Here is a 22,300-nt window from a genome sequence, read left to right on the forward strand (position 1 = left end):
TCATGCTTCTCTAAGATGTAGCATGGCAGGGAGCATGGCAGAATCATATTCATGTATTTGCTACACTTCTTGTGTGATAGCAAGCTTTCAGTAAGACTGGGGGTGGATGCTCACCTGTGGAGACAAAGCAAACACCAGTCAGTGCTTCCCCTTTTCACTTGACTTGTGTTTTGGGATGCCTGTTTCCAAGCAATGGGGAACAAGGCCTCTTAGCTTTTTCCAGCAATTGAGATTTGCCATTTGCTGACTGAATGAACTTACCCATTCCAACTAACCCCCATACTAAGCAAAAGCAAGAATCAGCAGCAGAGATTAAAAAGTCATCAAGGGATAGAAAGGTCTGACTGACAGAGGAAATTGGGACTCCACTACCTTCTGGGGTTATCAGAACAAACTGATATCTTGTTCTGTAAGCTTGCCCCCAGGGGTGAAAGCTCACGTGGACTACTTAAGCAACGAGCCAGCAAATCTAAGCTGACAAAACACTTGGTCACTCCCACAGTGCAAAGGCCTCTTAGGACTCAATACCCAGACATAGGGTGGAATTCAACCAGACAGCGCAAAGGCTTCAAGACACTTGGTGTTGACTCACCCAATAGGACTCAACAAACAAATTGATGAAAATGTTTTCACGCACTAGGGGAAAATAGTTGTGTGAAATAGTAAATAAACTCACATTTTGGTATATTTTGACTATTTTTTCTGTTCCCTCCAGGGGAATCCCAAGGTACCCTTAGAATGACCAACATGGGGGGGATATAGGACACAAATTTGGCCTGGATATGTTATGCGGAAAAAGAAACGCGAGCAAAGTACCACAAGTATTAAATAAAGGGCTCAAGACCAGGGTGGGATAAGCTACAGAAGCTAAGGGGTTAAAGGGAAGCAGCCTTCAGTAGTATATAGAAACCCCTCTATCACACTCTTCCCTTGATATCCTGAGGGGTTTGCCACATCGGATAGAAAAAAACATTAAATGCAGACGATGAGCCTGTGTTAGCTCCTCCTAAACCCTCCCCCAACCACACTAAAGGTGACACTTTCACCCTGAAGAGTACACCAATATTGTGCCTTAAGAATGTTGGTGATGGTAGGGGATCTAAATGATCATTTCTAACAAAAAAAGGGATTTAACTGATTGTTACAGATGAAGCATGTGGCTCATCACATATGCTCATAAACCCCTCAAAAACAGATTGCAGTGCAGTGATACTTTACTGTGGTTACTGAGAGGGTGAAACGCCAAGGTACCTGAAGCATCTGTTTATGCGCAGTGTTCTTCCCAAACTCTCGGCAGAGGTGCTCACTCAGCGTCTGCAGCTCTCTACCAAACTGGATCATACGCTCTGTGGCAGCTTGATTTCCCCCGCATAGCTGCCTTTGGGAGCTTCCGTCTGAAGGATAAAAGGGGAAGTGTAAATATTGATCAAACCAAGATGTTGTGTCCCCCAAAACATATACCTCCTTTTCCCGCAACGGAATTCATACAACTTCAGAAACGCCTGTGAAGTACAAACTGAGAGACAGGTTCTCTGCTTAGAATGTCATGTTGCAGAGTTCTCTTGGTTCTAAGTCACACAATTGGAAGCTTACAAAACATTACTTCTAAGCCTGCAATCCTATGAAGCTTGGAACATGATGGTGAAAGGCGATATGAATGAATGAATACTCTTATGAAAGAGAGAAACCACTAATTTTGTAGCACTTGGTGGCTAAGCATCACTTAATAAAGGAACTTAGGATCTGTTTCCACATGAAGAGCCCAATAAAGCGACAACAGAAGCTTGGTTATTGACCAGGTAAAATGTTCGATATTAAACCCTCCCCGAAGGATGTGGGGTCCATTCAGAACAATTTCAAAAAAATAAAGGAAGAACAAATTCATGGCTAATGTGGAAATGTTACCCTACCTTGAGTAAGAAAGATGTAGGAGCATGACGGATGACTTAGGCTCTTTATGTTTGTATCCAGACTGTATTTCTTGAGCAGGTCTACGGCACTTTATCTTTGTTGCCTGAACCCCCATCTTCCTTAGTCCTCGCAAAACTTTTCCCCTCTCCAGTCACAGTTTGCAACAATCGGGGAGGCAGGATGCAGATTTTCTAGAGAAAGATTCCTGATTGACTTTAGACTTTGTAAAAGGCTGTGAGAATTTGAAATTTTAACAGAAGATTCCTTACCTTAGAATTACCCCCAGGCGTCAGACTGGATCCGGCGAATTTTTTTCTCAGCAGTACCCCTGTGCGTCGGTAGGTGGCGTCGGTCAACTCCGCGTTCGTCATTGGCGTCATGGTCGCCAGAATGACAGCGCGGTATCTACTTAAGACGCCACCCCTGCGTTTTGACGTCAGTTCTTTTACATGCCATTCCACGCCAGAAGTGCAGAGCCATTCAAGACACTGACCACTAGTACACAAAACTAGGGCCCTAAAAGGGAGTCCCTTACTCTAGAAGTCAGTTCAAAGAACGGAGAGGATGGGTGGGGCGGTAAGGAATCTATAACTAATATATGTCCCTTACAAATATATTCCTACCGAAGGTAAGTAACCCTTGTGGAACGGGTGCTCAGTCCTACCGGAGGCTCCTTTATTGTCCATTGAGAGTTGGTCCGTTTTTGCACGGCCAGACCTTTCTTGGCGCCCACATAGCTAAAAAAGAGTTGATCGTCCACCCGGAATGGTTTTGTGCGATCCAGGTAAAATGATAACGCACGTTTTGGATTCAGACGGTGGAGTCTCTCCTCCTTCTTGGAAGGATGCGGGGCGGGAAGAAGGTGGGCAAAGTGATGGTCTGTCCTATGTGGAAAGAGGTAACCACTTTGGGAAGAAAAAAAGGTCTAGTTAGAAGAATAACCTTGTCTGGATGGACAGCAAGGAAAGGAGGTTTAAAAGATAGAGCCTGAAGCTCACTCACCCTGCAAGCAGAGGTGATGGCAACCAGAAAAGCAGTCTTTATAGTCAAGAGTCTGAGAGGACAATTATGTAGTGGCTCAAAAGGAGCACACATAAGGTAAGTTAAGACCAGATTCAAGTCCCACTGGGGCATTACGAAAGGAATAGGAGGAAAGAGGTGGGTAATGCCCTTAAGAAACCTACTTACAATAGGGGACTTGAAAAGAGAAGGCTGATCAGGAAGGCAAAGAAAGGCCGAAAGATAGCCTTTAAGGGTGCCCAGAGCAGAGCCCTGCTGGGCCAAATAAAGAATGAAGAGGAGAACCTCTGAAAGAGGGGCAGAAAGGGGATCCACAGCCTTTGCTGTGCACCATGCCAAAAATGTGTTGCATCTACAGGCGTATACCGTTTTAGTGGAGGGACGCCTGACTGCCAAGATGACATTACAGACTTTGGGAGGAAGGTCCAAAGCTGTCAACTGTCACCACTCAATCACCACTCAATCTCCACGCAAGGAAGTGGAGGCTGGACAGGTTTGGGTGTCAGACCATCCCCTGCTGCAGCAACAAAATATCCTCCCGAAGAGGCAGTCTGATCGGAGGATCAATCGCCATGTCCAAGAGCTTGGGATACCAGACTCTTCGTGCCCAGTCCGGAGCCACAAGAATGACTTGGGCCCGGTCGCGCTTGATCTTTTTCAGCACTCTGGACAGAAGTGGTATAGGCGGAAAGGCATACTTTAGACTGTAACACCACTCGCGGCGAAAAGCATCGCCAAGCGAGTGCCACCTTGGAAATTCCAATGTGCAGAACTGCTGACATTGCGAACAGATCTAACCAAGGCTCTCCTCACTGCTGAAAGAGACCTTGCACCACCTCCGAGGAAGACGCCATTCATGATCCATCACGCACCGGCGGCTGTGTTTGCCTGCCCTGGTGTTCAGAGAACATGCCAGGTGTTGAACCACCAGGGACATGCCCTGATGTTCCAGCCTCTTCCAAAGGCGAAGAGCCTCTTGACATAGGGTCCATGACCCCGCCCTGTTTTTTGCAGTCCCACATGAAGGCGATGTTGTCCATGAACACCTGCACTACCATTCCTCCGACAGAAGGAAGGAATACCTTCAGTGCAAAACGAATAGCTCGGAACTTCAGAAGGTTGATGTGAAGCCCGGACTCCACCAGAGACCAGAGGCCTATGATCTCCGCCTCTCCCATGTGGCCACCCAATCCCAGGAGTGACGCATCTGTCACCACTGTGAACTCTGGTTAGGGAAGGGAGAGGGATCTGCCAGCAGGATGAAGGAGGCCATGAGGTCCAGCAGCCTCAGAGTCATTCTCACTGAAATCTGGGATAGAGGCTGAAACAAAGGTATCATAGACTGAATATCCCGGACTCGCTGCTCAGGCTGATAAGCAAGAAACTGCGCTGTGTCCAGAACTGCTCCGATGAAAAGGAGCTTCTGAGAAGGAATCCGGTGTGGCTTCGGCACGTTGATGGTGAACCCCAGCGAGTGCAGGAGGTCTGCCGTAGTCTGGAGGTGGGAGACGACAGCCTGTGGTGAGCTCGCCTTCAACAGCCAGTCGTCGAGGTAGAGGAAGACTAGAACCCCTGATCTGCGCAGATGAGCTGGGACCACTGCCATTACTTTTGTGAACACCCGAGGGGCGCTGGTAAGGCCAAAGGGGAGCACGGTAAACTGAAAATGCTCGTGGCCTACCGTGAACCTTAGGTGACGCCTGTGGGCCGGCAGGACGGGGATGTGGAAATAAGCATCCTGCAAGTCCAATTCTACCATCCAGTCTCCAGGGTCGAGGGCAGACAGGACCTGAGCTAATGTCAACGAGGAAGCTTTTGATGTCCCCAAGATCCAAGATATGACGCAGGCCTTTGTCCTTCGTGGGTACCAGAAAGTAGTGGAAATAACAACCACAACATACTTCTGGCACAGGGACTCACTCAATAGCTCCCTTGGCCAAGAGAGCCGTAACTTCCTGGCGGAGAAGGGCCAAGTGATCCTCCAACATGTGATGGGGTGTTGGTGGCATGGAGGGAGGGGTAGTCTCGAAGAGGCGGTATAAGCCCCTTCGGATTATCTGCAAAACCCAACTGCCCGACGTAATGTTGTGCCAGGGGGAGGTGATGGCAGATACTGCCGCCCACTGGCCACTGGTGGCCCTGAAAGGTCAGACTAGGAAGGTTTAGAGGCTGATGCAGAGAGGGCACTGGCGGACTGGCCCGTCGGCTGGCCCCCAGACCCACGGCGCTGGGTCCCACGTCCCCGGCCGTGCAGAGGCTGAGTAGCTTGCGCCAACCCATGACCTTGGGTGGAACGCGATGGGGCACCCGTTCCGTAGTCACGAAAGGGGCAAGAGGTGGCAAGCGAGGCCCATGGATCTGGCTGTAGCCCTAGAATTGTTGAAGCGCTCGAGTGCATTGCCCGCCTTGTCACCAAACAGGCGACGGCCATCAAAGGGCATGTCCAAAAGGGTCGATTGGACATCCCCAGAAAAGCCAGTGGACTGAAGCCAGGCATAGCGTCTCAAGGCTACTGACATAGAAATCTTTCTACCTAGTGAGTCAGCGGTATCCAGCCCACATCGAATGGCGAACTTCGCTGCGTCTCTACCCTTTGCAACGGCACGAGAGAGTACAGTTCGGGCCTCCTCCGGGCACTGTGGGAGCACTTGTGCAACCGTGTCCCACACAAGAGTGGGTGTAGCGGCCCGAGAGACATGCTGTGTTCATGGACCGCAGGTGTAAGCTGGCGAAGAAAACATCTTCTTCCCAAGATGGTCCAGCTTCTTGGAACGCGTCTGTGGATGTTGAGGCTTGGACCACCAAGCTCTCGGGGGGGAGGGTGTTAGAAGAGGAAAATTGGGTCGCCCGCGGCCAGGCGGTGGCATTGGGCAATCATGCTATCCACAGATCCCCTGTGCTGGGCTTGGAAAAAGTGCCCAGAAGGAGGTCTGTGAGGGCCTCATTGAAAGGCAGCAGGGGCTCTGAAGAGGCCGCAGCCAGCTGAAGCGCCCCAGTCAGAATGTTAGTCCTGACTGCCACCAAAGGAAACTCAAGGCCTCAACCACCCAATGCAACACCACAGCATAGGAGGCTCCCTCCCTCCTCTGTGGCCACAGTAGGGGGGAGAAGGAATACCAAGGTCTGGGAGGTATACAGACCACTGACCTCACCCAACTCCTCTCTCCAGTCGGGCTCTTCCAGCTGGTCTGCCAGAGGGTCAACAGACACCTCCCAGTCCTCCTCACCCTCCTCGGCCTGCCACTCAGGGCGAAAAGGAACGCCAGGGTATAACAGTGGTACAATAGTACCAGCGGTTCCGGAGTCTGTCGACGCCGGTCCAGCTCCGTGTCCAAGTCGAGGGGGAAGCCGGGGTCAACACCGGCTGGGGACACAACCGGCGTCGGAGGTGGCAGAGGCGTCGTCATAGTATTTGGCACTGGGGGAGGTGTCGTGAGGTCAACCGGTGCTGATCCGGATCCAAGCCTGAATCCCTGGGGGCCCTGCGGTGTCGAGGCCGGAGCAGCTGGCATCGAAAGTCTAGAGCCACCAGCCAACTCCGCGGGACCCGATGGCGTGCCGCGGACTTTGGCTGCCCAAAGATGGAGTGGAGGGCTTTGTAAAATGCAGGAAGCTGGGCAGGGGCACTCTGGCTCCTGGGAAGGGAGGGATGCTCTGAGCCGTCCCAGCAGGCTCCATGGGCAAAGCTGAAGGACGATGACCTTACGCGTCCCACTTGGCGTCGGCTGACGGACAGGAGAAGACGAAGAGCGACGGCGCATCTTCACCTTCTTCTTGTGCTTCGGCTTACCTGATGACGAAGACTTAGAATAAGAATGATGGTGGTGCCTCCGCGACCAGTCCCACGCCCACCCTCTCGACCGGGACCTCGAGCGGCGTGGAGCAGACTGCCGGGCCTCCAGATGTTTTCGAGACCACTCCCGCAAAGACTTCGGGTTCATGGCCTGACAGTCAGAGCGTGACTTCGGGTCATGGTCGCACCCCAGGCACCAGAGGCACACGAGGTGTGGCTCCTTGACCGACATCAACTTGTGACAGGAGTCACAAGGCTTGAAGCCGGTCCGACGATGGGACATCCCTACGTGCACCAGGAGTCGAACGACTCGAAAAAAATGTCGACAAAAGTCGAAATATTGTTGTTCAAAAAATGACTAAGGGTACTGCTCTCTTCAGATCTGTGCTGGCGGGCGGGGAAACAAAGAACTGACGTCAGCGTGCAGGGACGGTGATCACGACACCAACGACAAACGTGGAGTCGACCGACGGGTAATTCTAAGGTAAGGAATCTATAACTAATAGTCTCTTTCAGATATCCATATTCAATTAAGGTTCCACTCCCACAGCCGTACAAATCATAAGGTGCTCAGAATTTATGCTCTTGGCTAATTCAGCGGCTTCCTGCCTTAAAGCAAGAAAATTGGCTTTTAACCAACCTTCATCTTTGGAGGTAAAGCTCCCAGGATTCAGAAAAATTGAAGGCCAACCCAGTTTGTTAGCAGCTTGCTGAATGTGAGAAAACCATGGAATGCAATCTTACACGCTCGGAATAAGCTTGTACATTTTGTGTAACTTGATGTACAAACTTTGTTCACTCCGTTTTTTCACTTTCAATTTGTTTTAATATAATTATCACAGTGATAGTGCCACTAGTTAAGAATACCAGATTGTAACAAAAACAAAATAAAAAAAAACAAAAACTCAAAAAATGCTTAGCCACATCTCATAATCTTGATTAATTTTTAAAAATAATTTCACATCCTATCTTTGTTCATTTGGAAACTGATTTTGATCTAGGATGAGTCATGTGGAGGAAGGGCAGACATACTCCCTTTGACACATTACAATTAGATATTTAAAACAAAACTTTGGAGAGCATGATGATTTGGTCAGATTTTCTATCTTCTAAAGACTGACCTGAACAAAACTACAATGAAGTTTACCAGTGCCAAGCCCTCATTGTACACTTGGTCTTCTTAACTTTCTTCATTGTCACAAAGAATGCAAGACAATACTGCCTCAGAATTAATAATCTTAAATGTAGTGGGCTCAATGTCTGAACTATGAATGAAGGAAAGACTGGTGTACAACCAGGAAATTCAGATTAGAATTCTATTAATGTAAGTAAACTCAGATTACAAATTCTGTGCTTTTGAAAACTCTTACGTGCTTGAAAAGTTGAGCAAAACCTCTCCTGAACTGGAAATTGATAGGCTATTTTGGGCACATTGTTGTCATCATCTAGGATCAGGCAGTACGTTGTCTTGGAGATAATGGCAAACAACTGCAGCCGACTCCAGTACTTCAACAAGATTGAGAATTGATTACCATCTTGTTTTTTAATCCTCAAGGAAAGCGGCAAACTTTGCACTGCAATCAAACACTAATATTGAAGATCCAGGAAACATCTGATAACTAGAACGGATGAATTCCCCACTCTCTCCTCTGTGATAAAAAAAATTAAAGCACAATTGTTCATAAAGATGAAGAAGCAATGTAGGCAGTGGGCTTGTTAAAAGATATTGCCTTCTCATCCCAGCCTAATATTTAAACCATCAAGCAGAAGATCTAGGCAACTCACTAGTTAGTCCGCCAAGTGAAGACATATAATTCAATCGATTGGCAACATACTTAATTAATTCACAATTTAACCTGTATTTAAATAGCTAATTCAAATTCGATAAACTTACAAAGCTACAATGACTTTGATCTAGGACTGTTGGCATTCTGTTGACAGCACTGAGTCAATAATGCCCTGTTAAGCATGTTAAGTCAAATATAACAAGGTGCATTTGAAGAGGAGATACCAGGGTGTCAGGACAATTATTGTGTATCCTCTTGTCTGGTTGCTCAAGGACCCTGCTTTTTTCCTATAAGATTTCTGTCTCTGGGTTTGTTGTGGGTACAATGCCTGCTTGAAAATGGATTAGGCTAGATGTGGGAGGACACTAGTGATTACCATAGAGAGCAGTCCCCTACATACCCACAATTCTCGGAGTCCAAGTTAAGTTTGACTGAAAACTTTTGCCATCCTGAAAATGCCATGACATGCCATTTTGGCTAGAAAGTCCATTTCTGTTTGGAATTAAAAAACATTTTCAAGCAAAAAGCTCCAGTGACTGGTTTCAGACCAGCAGTTCCATGGCAGTAGCTACAATTTCAGATGTTTTAAATTACATTTTCCAACAAAGACACAAACATACAGTCAACAAGAATGCACGATGTACATATGTAGGATATGAGACAATTCTGCATTTGGAATAGATAGCATATACCAGTCCAAGGTTCATAAAACAGTGTGCTCACTAGTATCTACCCCTGCATCCACGAAAACACATTACAGTGCAGCGATCAAGCAAGTTACAACCACATATCATCCATCATAACAGTCTAGGAGGTGTGTGTGCATTTAGTTGGGGGTAAGTGCTCACAGTTTGAAGTACCATATTGACCTTCAATCCCCTGAATTCATGATTTCTTTCCAGATACTACTCCTCGAGTCAGTCCATAGCATCGGTCTTTTCTCTTGATTCCTTCTGAAGATCGTCTAGTACTGTCCATGACTGGGATGGCACAGTCTGGAAAGATTTACTTTAAATTAAATTACACACTTGCTGTGATGGACTCTTTGAGGACATCTGAAAACTCACAGGTGTCTCATGTTTTATAGGTATGTTAGTCACTTATCTATTCTTACGTTTCCTGGTAGAGGTCTGCGTTCTGGAATTCCGATTTGTACGGCTGTGGGAGTGGAACCTTATTTGAATATGGTTACTAATACCTTGGATCTGATCCTTCCTACCATATTTATATTCAACATCATTCAATGTTATCTATGTTTCCCCTTGGTAGATTGATCGGTAATCTATTATCTGGCCATGCTGAGTCCTCTTCTCAAAGTTTACCGCACTTTTGCTTTTTCTGCAAATTGTATTTTGTATATAGATTTTTAAATCCTATAATGAAAAGATTGGGGTTTCTTACTTAAAAGTCCGCACTGCAATTCCTCCAGCGTCTTAGTTCACTTAGTTTGCTCCAGTGTTTGCTGTTTTTTAAAATCTGCTTTTTGTGATAGGAAAAAAATGATGTTTTGATCTTTTTTAATATTATCCCTTTTTCATGTACTTTTCATTGGCTTACACTTTTACAAATTTAATGTATGTATATCCTGCTTGCTTTTATGAATATTTTTAAATGATCGAATAAAGCCATGCTGATGATTATGATAACGATAACCCCATATAGGTCAGCTAGAACTCTTACCTCCTCTTCTGTTTCAACTTCAAAATCTCACAGCCTTTTACAAAGTCTAGAGTCAATCGGGAATCTTTCTCTAAAAAATCTGCATCCTGCCTCTCGGATTGTTGCAAACTGTGACTGGAGAGGAGAAAAGTTGTGCGAGAACTAAGGAAGAAGGGGGTTCAGGCCATATAGTGGGTTTAAAATATAAAGAGCCTAATTCGGCCCACAAGCTCCAACATTTTTCTTACTCAAGGTAGGGTCACATTTCCACATTAGCCATGAATCGTTCTGAGTAGACCCCACATCCCTCGGGAAGGGTTTAATATATAACATTTTACCTTGTCAGTAACCAGGCTTCTGTTGTCACTTTATTGGGCTCTTCACGTGGAAACAGATCTTATGTTCCTTTATTAAGTGATGCTTAACCACCAAGTGCTACAAAATGAGTGGTTTCTCTCTTTTATAAGAGTATTCATTCATTTATATTGCCTTTCACTGTCACGTTCCAAGTTCAGAGGATTGCAGGCTTGGAAGTAAGGTTTTGTAAGCTACCAATTGTGTGACTTTGAACCAAGAGAATGTAGAACAAGGATTGTTTTAACTTTCTATAAACGATTTTTTACTAGTATCTTTTTACGCTGTAAAACATGTTGCTTTGGTGTAATGGTTTCTAAAAGACCGAACACTTGAATGAATAAATTTGAATTTCATTCTATCCCACATTTTTTCAAGAGCTCCCTAGCTCTAAGACCTTGGATCTGCTTTGCACTGCCCCTACTTCTCGGCATCTAGTGATCAAGCGCTAAACCATCATGCAGTCTATGGCCTATATCACAATCCCATAAGCTAAGGAGCAATGGAAAGCAGACTTGGTGGGTCATAATCCTTGATAACTAGCTGATCTACAGCGGTGCCAAGACAGGTGATTTCTCCCCAAATGGCCAACTCCAACTATTGCACATCTAATTCTGCACTGCCTTTATTTGACCCCCTTTCACCTCTTCCAGATTAACCTGAAAATGGATTCCCATTGCACAAGATGCAACGCTCCGGAGGCTGGTTTTGCTCACACGGCCTGGCAATGTCTGTGTATCTACGCATTCCGGGACGAAGTATTCCTTACCTTATCGGATACCGTCCCTGAAAGTGGCCCTATTGGACTGCACTATATATGTGGAACGGAGTGTCAGGTGGTTTGTATCCATTGCCCATCTTTTGGCCAAGCAATGCATAGCCTATGTCTGGGGCAAGAAGAGTTCCCCTGCTATTAGGCAGTGACTCAAAAACATGATCTATTGCAGTTAGAAACCTACTACTCCACGATCTCGCAAGCACTCTTTCTGCATAAAATCTGGGGCCCCTTACAGGCCAATTTACACACCTATGAGGGGGCTGCAATAAGGCCCAATGGTAACTCAACCAATGGACCATGTGAGCGGGAGGGACAGGGTCGAGCCATATGCTAGCTGGCAGGCAACTGTAAACGCATATACATGAAACATTGGTGACTGAGCCTGAGTGACTGTACATCTATCAAGAATCATGGGCTGTAGTAAATAGCACAATGCTCATAAGCAAAAGTGTTCAAATGGTGCTATTGTGTTAAGCACAGAGTCACCTTAGGTGCTAATTAAAAAAAACACAGGATGTGTATTCAGTGTTCAAAGAAGAATCAAGCACTCAAGCACACAATAGTAGAAAGTCAACTCATATTGAGTAATGGGCTGTTGAAAATGAATAGATCCAATCCACTGAAGTTCAGTTTTTCTTTTACTTCAAAGTCAGAGTAACAGACAGAAAAATCCAAAACACTGCACCCGACATGTGTTTTGTCCTGGAATTTTTCAAGGCTGCAAGATCATACTACACTGGAATTACAAATATTGATAATTTCTACATATACCCTAGTGGGTGTCACTACTAGCCATCACCCTGTGATCAAGACAGCAGTGTATGAAACCCATATGAAGAGCAAGGACATCATTGTACCAAACAATGTGAATTTCTGTTCTAAAAAATTTGTGCTCTTTGTAAAATGAGTGAAACCAAAAATGAGTACAGAAAGGTCACCACGTGACACCAATGACACTATATATCTGATCTGTGAAAAAGAGAGTGGGTCATAGTAAACTGAAAGTACAAACCTAGGGTTTGCAGAAATCAGACCTACACCAGGAAACACAAGAAAGGATAAGTGACTAACATACCTATAAAACATGAGACACTTCCTTGCTCTTCATGTGGGTTTCATACACAGCTGTCTTGATCACAGGGTGATGGCTAGTACTTCAGGGATGTGGAGGTCCAAGACAAGGGGAAATCCAGGTCCCTCGCAGACATGGCTGGTGTCAGCAGGAAGATAGTGGATTTGTTCCAATTAATTGTAATGCTGGACAGTGCTTTAAAGAGCATGAATTCCCTAATGAATGGGCTGAGGTTCCAAGCTAGGTCAAGTAGAGAAAGAGTTCTATTATGGGCATAGAGGCAAACCACTTGATTCTGTGGTGTAAAGTGAGGCCACGGTGGCCATGCAGTTGACAAATCGCTCATACAGGGGCATCTAAGGAAAGGGCATAAAACAGAGGAGCGAAAGGACATGCTTGGTGTGTGCCTCTCTCAATATAAAAGGGGTCAGAAAGCAGTCCATTGAGGCATACGCTGGTGGTGGGGTCATTGTATAACAATCGTATTCAATTCACAAACAGTTTTGGAAGTTCCAGCCGGGATGGCACCGCAAAGAGGTTCCCCCTCTTCAAGGAGTCAAAGGCTTTTGAGGCTTCTAAAAAGACAACCACAGCATTTAGATCTGGTTGGAGCTGGTGTAATAAGGCAAAGAAAGTGCAGAGATTTTGCGGCGTAGATCGTCTGGGAACAAACACCCAGCCTGGTCTGGTAGAACCAGATTTGGAAGAAGCAGTAGCAGACGGTTCACAAGACTTTTTGGCAATATCTTTTCATCTGTGTTTATAACAGAGTGGGTGATATGAATCCATGCAGCTGACGGTTTGTCTAGCTTTAGGAGGGCGATTAATATGTACTCCTGCAGGGACCGAGGAAGGACTCCTAGCTGCAATGCCTTACCGTACATTTGGAGCAGGTGAGGGGCAAGAATAGTAGCGTACGCCTTCTAGAATTTGGAAGGGAGTCTGTCACTATCCTGGGCCTTGCAGGTGTAAAGATTGGTGATCGCAGTCGTGAACTCGTCTAGGGTGATGAGCATTTCTAGTAATTGTCAACGAGGGCCCTCAATCCAGGTGAGTGTAAGGCACTCCAAATAATCTGTATACTCTTCCGGGGAATCTGGAGATACGAGTTGCACAAAGGCCTGAATAATATGAGACACATTTACCCAGGATATCGTCCGCATCATACAGGGTTTCACCTCTACCCATCTCTCGCTAGGGGAACTCCCAACGGTGGAGTCATCTGACATGACAAGTAGGCTAACTTCTACTCTGACTCTGCCTTCCCATAAGTCAGAGCCACAGTGTACTCGACCATTAGGTCAGCTAAGTCAGTGATTTCCAATAATTTGGTCCCGATTTCCACCAGGGTATGAGATGTAGGTGTCTGCGAAAATTGCGTTTCAAGCTCCCCTTCAAGTCTATAAAGATCAGTGTGCAGCATTCTCCGCACCCCATGTCGCTTGACAATGCAGTTACCCCATATATATTCTTTGAAAGCCTCCCAAATCCACTGACCTCATAGAGGTTTTCATCATGGAAATAATTGAAGATTTCGACCTGTACCTCACTCTTGAAAGAAGGGTCCAGCAGAGATGTGGGCCATAGCGAGGGGGGAAGGCACAGTGTTTGGAGGCAGGCATGTCTAGACGCAGTATAATAGGTGAATGGTCTGACACATTGAAAGAAAAATGCTTGACCGAGCGGGTCCAGCTACAAAAGTCATGCATGCCCAGCCAGTAATTCAGCCTTGACCACGAGGTATGCGCCGTGGAAATATGTGGCCCTGCCAGAGAGTGGGATGTCTGCGTCTCCCTATGGCTACCAACCCACCCATGTCCATTATATCAGTGTGGGCCAGAGCAGCCATGTGATGTGTGTGGTCTCATCTCCACAATATAGCATGTGGGGAGAGTGCCACACATCTATGCCAGGCGTCCCTCAAAATGTAAGGGTCGTCCGACTTGGGGACAGACGGTGGAGGAGAGTTGGATTAATTGCAACAGGTTGCAGCTCACCTTTTTTCAATTTCTTTGTGTAGAAGGCGAAACGGCAGACCCTGACGCACCAACATAGCTTTCTTTGCCCTAAGATCAAGACAAGTAATTGGCCAGCGATCTATGGCTACTCCATTTCTGGGCAAACATAGAACTTGAGAGACTAAGGTGTCTCCTGCAGGAGGGCTATGTCCACTCTATAGGGGTCAAGATAAGCAAGTGTGTGTCGCACTATGTACGGGCTGTTGAGACCACACACATTTCATGTCAGTAAACGGATGGATGCTGCTGCAGCTACTGTCTGTGTCATGGAGGGGTCTTATGTGAGGTGTGTACCCAACAGGGTGTGCATCCAACAGGGTGTGCTAGCTAGGGACAAAAGTTTCAAAAGGACAATATGCACTCTGCACATGAACCACAATAAAAAAATACCATCCCCACAAACCATCCACACTAGCCAACACAAACTGCCAGTGAATCATCGCCAACACACTACCTAAATGAACCTGTGAGGAGACCGCTTTTTTTGAAATAAAACATATGGCAAAGTCCCTTTTTGGATTAGGACTTATGAAAGTTTTTTTTTAAACTTTCTGACTTACAGACTTTTACCAGGATCAATCCACTTTGGCATTGACCAGCCCTTAATGGCAGTAGGCCGCAAACAGCACCTAGGTTCTGGTCCACTGCGACCATTGACTACCAATTGAATTGAATTGAATTGAATTGACTACCAGTGGTGCTTGCACTTGTCACTTTCTGGTGCTATTTAAACTGAAATTTTTAAAAGTCACCTCTCCGGTTGCCCTTGTAAGATTTTTTAACTTCGGTATCATTTTGTTCATTACATTTTTCTCTAGTTTTCCAATTCTGCTTGGAATTGAATTCTTTTTGGAATTTGTATTGATTGGTCTTTATACTTTATTACTGTTTTGGTACTGCATCAACACTTTACATATTGCCCTAAGTGAAGCCTGTCTTTTCTGTGCCACAGCTACCAGGGGGTTGAGCTCAGGTTAATTTAGTGACTTAAGGCGTCACCCTGACAAGAGTTGTGGTTATTGCTTGAGGTTGACAGTACCTCACTCCAAAAAATCCAATTTCTTTAAGGAATGGTGGTAGTTATGAGGTCTGCATATCAATCTAGTTAGCATTTTTAATATTAAAACAAAATATGTAGCAACCCAGGTGATCCCAGATCAACATGCACTCCAACATTCAAAATAATACCATGCTTTCGGTGAATATTGCCTTATTTAAACAATCTGCTTACAATCATGTTCGTCGTTACGTATACAATCATATTTTGTATGCTCCAAGAAACACGGAACTGATACTATAGTTTTTCATTTTTATATAAGTTCTAGAAAAATCAAGTAACATAAAGGTTGCCCAAAAAGGGGAATTGTGACCATTATGTTGGTAAAGCTGCATTAGAAAAATAGAAATTCCACCGAAGTATGAAGGAACCTTAGTAATCATAAATGAGTTATTGAAGTGTCCCACGCTAAGTGTAGTCTTGTCATAGTACATCCTTATGTAGTACAACTAAAAGTCAACCCTGAATCACAAGCTGAAGCACTGATGGCATGTCTTGAGGTTTGCAGAACCATGTTCTTGAATATTTCATAATCTAACACGAGGTTAAAGCTTATCTTTTCATGAATGGCAAAGATGGTGATGAGCTAATCAATGTTTTCACAAATATTACTGCTCCACAATACCAGTCAAGTACAATCAAAAAAAGTAGCCAAAACCCAACTACTCTTAAATCAAATGAATTTAAGTTTATGGAACCACGAGCACGCTATTCGAATATAATTTCAACAATGTATCTGGTTAGTAATTTTACAACACCTTTCCAAATGACCTCCAGAAAAATAGTCAAACTAGAAGATAGAGCAGTTCTGCACAGAAGAAGTCAGCAGGAGTGCATTCTGAAATTAGCCTTGGGCAATTAATTCGTTAAAAAATCAACATCTATACAAATTATGTTCCTGCAACATCATTAACTGAGTAGCATGTGACTTGTGTAACCACAATTCAATACTAACATTTAATTCTTACCAACTGTTTTAATGTAAATGTGTTATCGCTAGTTATTCAGCAACACTTAGGAAGAAGACTTTGTATACTACAAAGTCTTCTTCATAAGTGTTGCTGAATAACTAGCGATAACAAATTACATACAATTAACATTACTCATAGGAACTGTAACATTACTATTAGGAACAGTAAATCCTGACTCTCAGTTCACTGATGTGCTGTATGAAAATTCATAAAACTATATACAATCAGGACCACTGAAATTATGCAGCAAAAAGGAATACATTATGCAGAAGGTTTGACTAAATTATTTAGCAAGAAAAATGCATATTTGGCTTTCAATATACAACGTCTAGCAGTATAATCTCTCTATTTTCTCACTGTAAACAAACACATTACTTACCTTTGGTATTGCTCTTTCTTGTGGATATTCTATCAAACCTCAGATTCTTCACCTTAGAATACTTCCCAGGCACCAAACTGGATCTTAAAAACCATTGCATAGGACTTATCCTGTGTGCCACTATGTGGCGTTGTGCAGTTTCATATATAAGCGCCACCACTACATGCTGATGACAGTTTCTTGTTTTCTCCCTTCCCACACCCTCAGATGTTGAATGAGAACAATTATTGGTAACAGTGTGCTTAATATTTACTTGGCAATTTTTTGATATTAAAAAGAGGGTACACCACAGAACTGATAGGTGGGAAGTGAGGAATGTGCAGCTAGATATCCACCAAAAAGGCTGTTATTGATGGTAAATACGTTATTTATCTGATGGATATGTCTAACTGCAGATTTCTCCCCTTAGAATAGACACCAAAGCAGTACTTCTCCAGGTGGAGGGATTGTAGAGTGGGGAGTAGTGCTTCTTGAACATATGCACGGATGTCTATGTAACAGCCCTGGGAGATGTTTTTTTTTAACACACTTTATTAATGACTTTAACAGTTATGAAATGCAATAGTCATCTTACAGAGGCAGTCTTTTGCTTTTATAGGAATAACATTATACATACTACTCGTAAGTACTGTATGTGTCATTTCTTGAACGATAAAATCGAAGATACCCTGGGAGATGTAAAGGCCAGCCCATAGCAGATATTAAGGCAGAGGACTATCCACCTCAATAAGGTCCTCTTCTGCGTAACCTTCCATTCCTTTGTTTCAGAGAACCCCAAAAAAAGTAGATCTGCTCAATGGTCCTTGGTATGATCAATTTAAAGCCATTTGGGGTCCAGCCATTAAAACATATCCTCCTCTTTCCAAGGGTGACGGGTATTAAAGAATGCTGGTAGTTATGGATTGCCAATGTGGAAGTGAGGAGGCCTCGCAACAAGGTAACTCACTCAGCCAGTGTGCTCTGGACTTTGTGGATGCCAGCAACAATGTTGCTATGCTTTCTCCGGCTCAGAAGACTTCATACATGCAGCCTTGGTTCTCCTCGGAGACCGAGACAGAGTCAGGAGAGATTGCCTCTGCGGGTAAGCAGGAAATAAGCAGAAGGCTAAGCCTGGAGGAGGCAGACTCAAGCAAGGGACAGTTTGTGGCTGGGTCAGGGAGTGCTGTGGCGGGGGTTCCCTGGCAGTGGTGGGTGCTCACTCCACAGACTATTTTGTTCTTCTTTTAATCGTTTTTTATAGAGCGAACATGACCTTTGCGGTTTTAGAGCGCTTTACAAATTTACAGAGAGCAGATTAGTATAAACAGTAATATCAAATTCACTACAAAGAGCAGGAGAGGGTAGCACACACAAAAAAAAAACAAAAAGAAGGGAGGGTATGCTTTTTCATGTTCAGAGAGCAGGGGAGATAAACTAATAACCGAATTCCATAGTTAATTCACTAATGACAACATAATATCATAGTTCAGACAACTGCAAGTACCAGGCAGTGTTGAGAAGCACAAGTTACTTACTTGTGTAACGATATATCTGTAAGAGACATTACTTAGTGATAGATTCCTCACCTTAGAATATCCCCAGGCGTCAGACTGGATCCGGAAAGTTTTCGTCAGCAGTACCCCTGTAGGTGACGTCGTGCGGCTCCGCGTACGTCGCTGGCATCGTAGCCGCCGAGATGACGTCGTCGGCAGTGTTGAGAAGCTAGGGGTAATGTCGGTACTGATACGATGAACGCACTAAGGTAGCGAGTAATAAAAAGTCATATGGGCGACTGAGGAAAATAGAATCTTGGGATCTAGGGAAGAAATTTGTTCATAAGGAGATCTTTGACTTCTTTCTTGAACGATATGATCAAGGGATTTATTCTGACTTCAGGAGGTAATGTGTTCCAGATTCTTGCTTCGTAAGGGAGACAGTTGAGAAATTTGAGATCCTGGGTGATGTGCTTTTATGTTTTTGAGCCAGTGATGAGTCTAGCGGCAGAGCTGAGCGATGTCTCAGAGGAGCCAGTTTGAACCTGGGTAGTCCTGATAGGGTTGCACTACCATTGTCCAACCTGGGAATCACTAGGGCCTGTACTGCATGCTTGAAGTCGTTGGGTGGGATGAAGTTTCTTAAACATTTCATTCGGTGATTTGCTGCTTTGGTGGCGGCACTGATGTGCTTCTGCATGTTGAGATTCTTGTCAAGAGTTACGCCCAATAAATTCTGAATGAATAACTTAGGGGATCCCGAGAGATCGCCGGGCACCTCAGCAATGGTGGATGCAGAGTTTCTTGCTCATTCTGAAGCAGGACAGGGAGCGCTTAATATACTGCCTAAGTTGGCATGAGTGTGGCGTGGGCCATGCAACTTTTCTCCACATGACTTGGAATTGTGCCAGACTCCAAATATACTGGGCAGCAGTGCCGAGCGAGCTGTGGGTGATCACGAGGGTCTCTGTTGAGACATCTATTAAGCGCGGTCTTCTAGGGGTTTTCCCGGTCCCCAAGTCTGGGACCACATGCAATACAAGTTTACCCTACTGCCTCTCATGCTTGCTAAGCACGCATTGCCATACATTAGACTGATCCTACAACCCGCCCCCACACCCCCTGACTGGATAAATGTAGAATGGACTTGTGTGAACGTGGCATGGCTGAGGAGCGTCGCATGTGCTCCATTCACATGGATAAGAATGCAGAATGTGATCTAGAGGCTTAGGGGGAAATGCTGGAGACTTTGCTGTCTGATGAGAGGCTGGAAGTCACTGTAACATATTCGTCCCAAGTGGTCAATACTACCTTGCCTATGTTGACATCCCAGGGTGGTCTCTTGTTTGTCTAACTGATGTTGTGTGAAGGTTATGAATGTGGGGTGTGCATACTGGGGGACATGGCCCGCGCTACCACTGTATCTGGTGGAGTTGATGACCCAAGGCATGAGTACAGAGGACCCATATAAGACGAGAATATGTGTAACTGCGAGTAATTATTGAAAAATAGATAGCTTCTATACCAGAGTTGGCAGTTGGGACTGTTCTGGACCAACAACCCATGCCTACATTACTGTTGACCCTCTATTTAACTGAGACAGACGTCTGCCTTGGAAGCTAGAGAAAGTAGATTCAAATGTATAATTAGATTCAGCCCTCTGACCAGGGATTCTATAGGGACTAACACCCAAATGCCTATGCTGCCATGTTTTTTGTTTCGTTCTGTTCGCTGTTGTACTTTATATGTATAATTCATTTCATGGGAATTGTACTGCATGTTAAACATGAAGAAGTGTGATGTATAATGATACTCCAAAATCGAAAGCATGGGCACGCCCCGGTACTGTTGTGAGCAGCAGAGATGGTAGTCTGATATGTATGATAATCCTTTATCATCTTTTTCAATGCTTTATGCCCAGATGAGATCATATGTACTACTGCGATAACTGGCAACTCTGAATAAAAATGAGTTAAAAAAAATATATATATACTGCCTAAGTTTAAGGATGGCTCTGTTGACTTTTCCACTCAGGCAACTGGCTCTCCTTTCACGAAACAAGGTAAACAGAAGGCTCCAAGTGTCCGAGGTGATCCTAAGAAAGTTCTTGAACACCAGTGGAGCAATTGGTTTAACAATTCCTCTGCAGTACACTTAAGAGGGGGCATTAATGGTAGCCCACTGCTTAAGTGGGTCACCTCTAAGGGGGAAGTCAAGGTCCTGATAGCTTGGCTATCTAATGCCTGCCCAGCCAGCTTAGCCTGCTTGTATTGGGGAAGGGTAGAGGTTCAGTATCAGACTACCAACCTAATCCTAATGCTACCCTAGGTTCGGAATCTAGTAATGGTCAGGGAGGAGTCCTTGATTCTTCTGGCAGCATTCTCTCTGGGTGCCCCACACCAGTAGCAGCGGAGACAAATCATTTCAATCTGGTAGATGTGGCTGGTCCAAAAAAGCTATGTCTGTCTACAAACCTACAGTTGTTGCAAGTACAAAGAACTGAAGACCAGGAACATTATGCACAAGTTAGGTCGGGCAGTTTGGTGCTACAGCAGTCTTTATTTGAGGTAACTAGTAAGGTGCCGCCCCTAACTTTGGAAATGGCTGAGCTTCAACAGAGGGTCGCTGGGGCTGAAGAAGTTGGTTCAGCGAATGTAAAGTCATTAGAGATCATGAAAGTCAACTGCTGTTTGTCCACAGCAAGACTGAAGAACTGGAGAATCGTCAATGCCGAAATAATTTGAGAGTCTTTGGAATACCTAAGGGAGAGAAGGGGATGATCCTAGAACATTTATTGTTAAGAAATTCAAGCAGGCATTCTCAAACGCTTGCAGACTGGGATATGGACTCAAGTACAGCAGGCCCACAGGCTCCCCATATCTCTGAAGCAGACAACTCAATTAAAGCCTTTACATCCTCGCCCAATATTATTATTTGTGGGAAATGTTCTTCTTAGTTAGGCAATAGCCTTTAAAGCTTGTCCCGCAATGCCTGTAATAGTAGACGCCATGTCTATTTCTGTTTGATCAAACCTTTGAAAAGCTACAATGGACAGGTGCTGGAAGTTGCGCAAATGAAGGGTCCGTTTAAGGAAATTGGTGTGCAGGACTTTCTACAGGAACCTGCTTGGCTTAAAGGTATCAAAGGTGGCTGGACACAGTTTTTCCATTCGGAATCTGATGCAGCGCAGGTTCTTAGCCATTGACAAGGGGCATCTTTGCATTATTGAGAGAGTTGCTGCTGGTTGTTATGTATCGCTGGCTCTTTTTGGCTATATAATCATTAATTAGCATAATGGTCACTAAATCTAGATTATGTCTGACAGTATGCATTTATTTTTAGCACATCCTAATGTTAAAAATATTTTCTTTTTTCCTCTCTCCCCTTTCTCATGTCTCTCACAATTACTTATCTACTGGCATAAGGGGGCTGCAGGGGAGGGAGGGAGTTAAGATACTTTCTTGTTAGATTTAGTTGAGTGTCAGGGGTAGCCTGGGGAGAAGTGGTCTCACAAGGCTCACACCGGCCGACAGCAAGCGGGGTGGTGGAGGGGTTGCTTACACTAATTTCAATTGGTTTGGCATGGGGAGTGGGGTGGGGGATTCTGTGACTCAGAATGACTGCTATAGTGCTTTCAAATGTGGAGTAAAAATTGAGAGTTGGTGGTATTATGGAAATAGAGTGATAGAGAGTTTAGTAAAGTTTAGACAGGTACAATGTTCAGGCTGAAATCTATGAGATGGAATGTTGCTGGGCTGAAACGATCTAGGAAGCGGCAATTAGTTTGGGAAGTACTAAAGATGTATAAACCACAAATAGTAGGAATAACTGAAAACTCACTTGGCATATAAAGACCGGCCAGTGTTAAATCAGCTGGGGTATGACACTCTTATAAGCACGTCTCAGGCAGTCTCAATTCTTGGGGTGGCGTTAATGAAATTTAAGAATCTGGAGATAAACGTTCTCAGAACTCTAGCAGATTCTAGGGGGCGATGGGCTATAGGTCAGTTTGTAATCAATGGTCAAAAG

The 22,300-nt window shown here is 44.7% G+C and overlaps 1 protein-coding gene across 1 annotated transcript in view; it reads right to left on the reverse strand.

Moving 5' to 3' along the window:
• Positions 1 to 22,300, reverse strand: part of RANBP10 (RAN binding protein 10) — a 413,778-nt gene that overhangs the window by 62,099 nt on the left and 329,379 nt on the right. The window contains exon 12 of the mRNA XM_085639148.1: positions 1,252 to 1,394. Within this exon, the coding sequence (XP_085495274.1) occupies positions 1,252 to 1,394 (143 nt within the window). The remainder of the gene's footprint in view (positions 1 to 1,251; positions 1,395 to 22,300) is intronic.

The sequence above is a fragment of the Triturus cristatus genome, chromosome 12 (genome assembly GCF_964204655.1).
Source record: "Triturus cristatus chromosome 12, aTriCri1.1, whole genome shotgun sequence".
Lineage (NCBI taxonomy): Eukaryota > Metazoa > Chordata > Amphibia > Caudata > Salamandridae > Triturus > Triturus cristatus.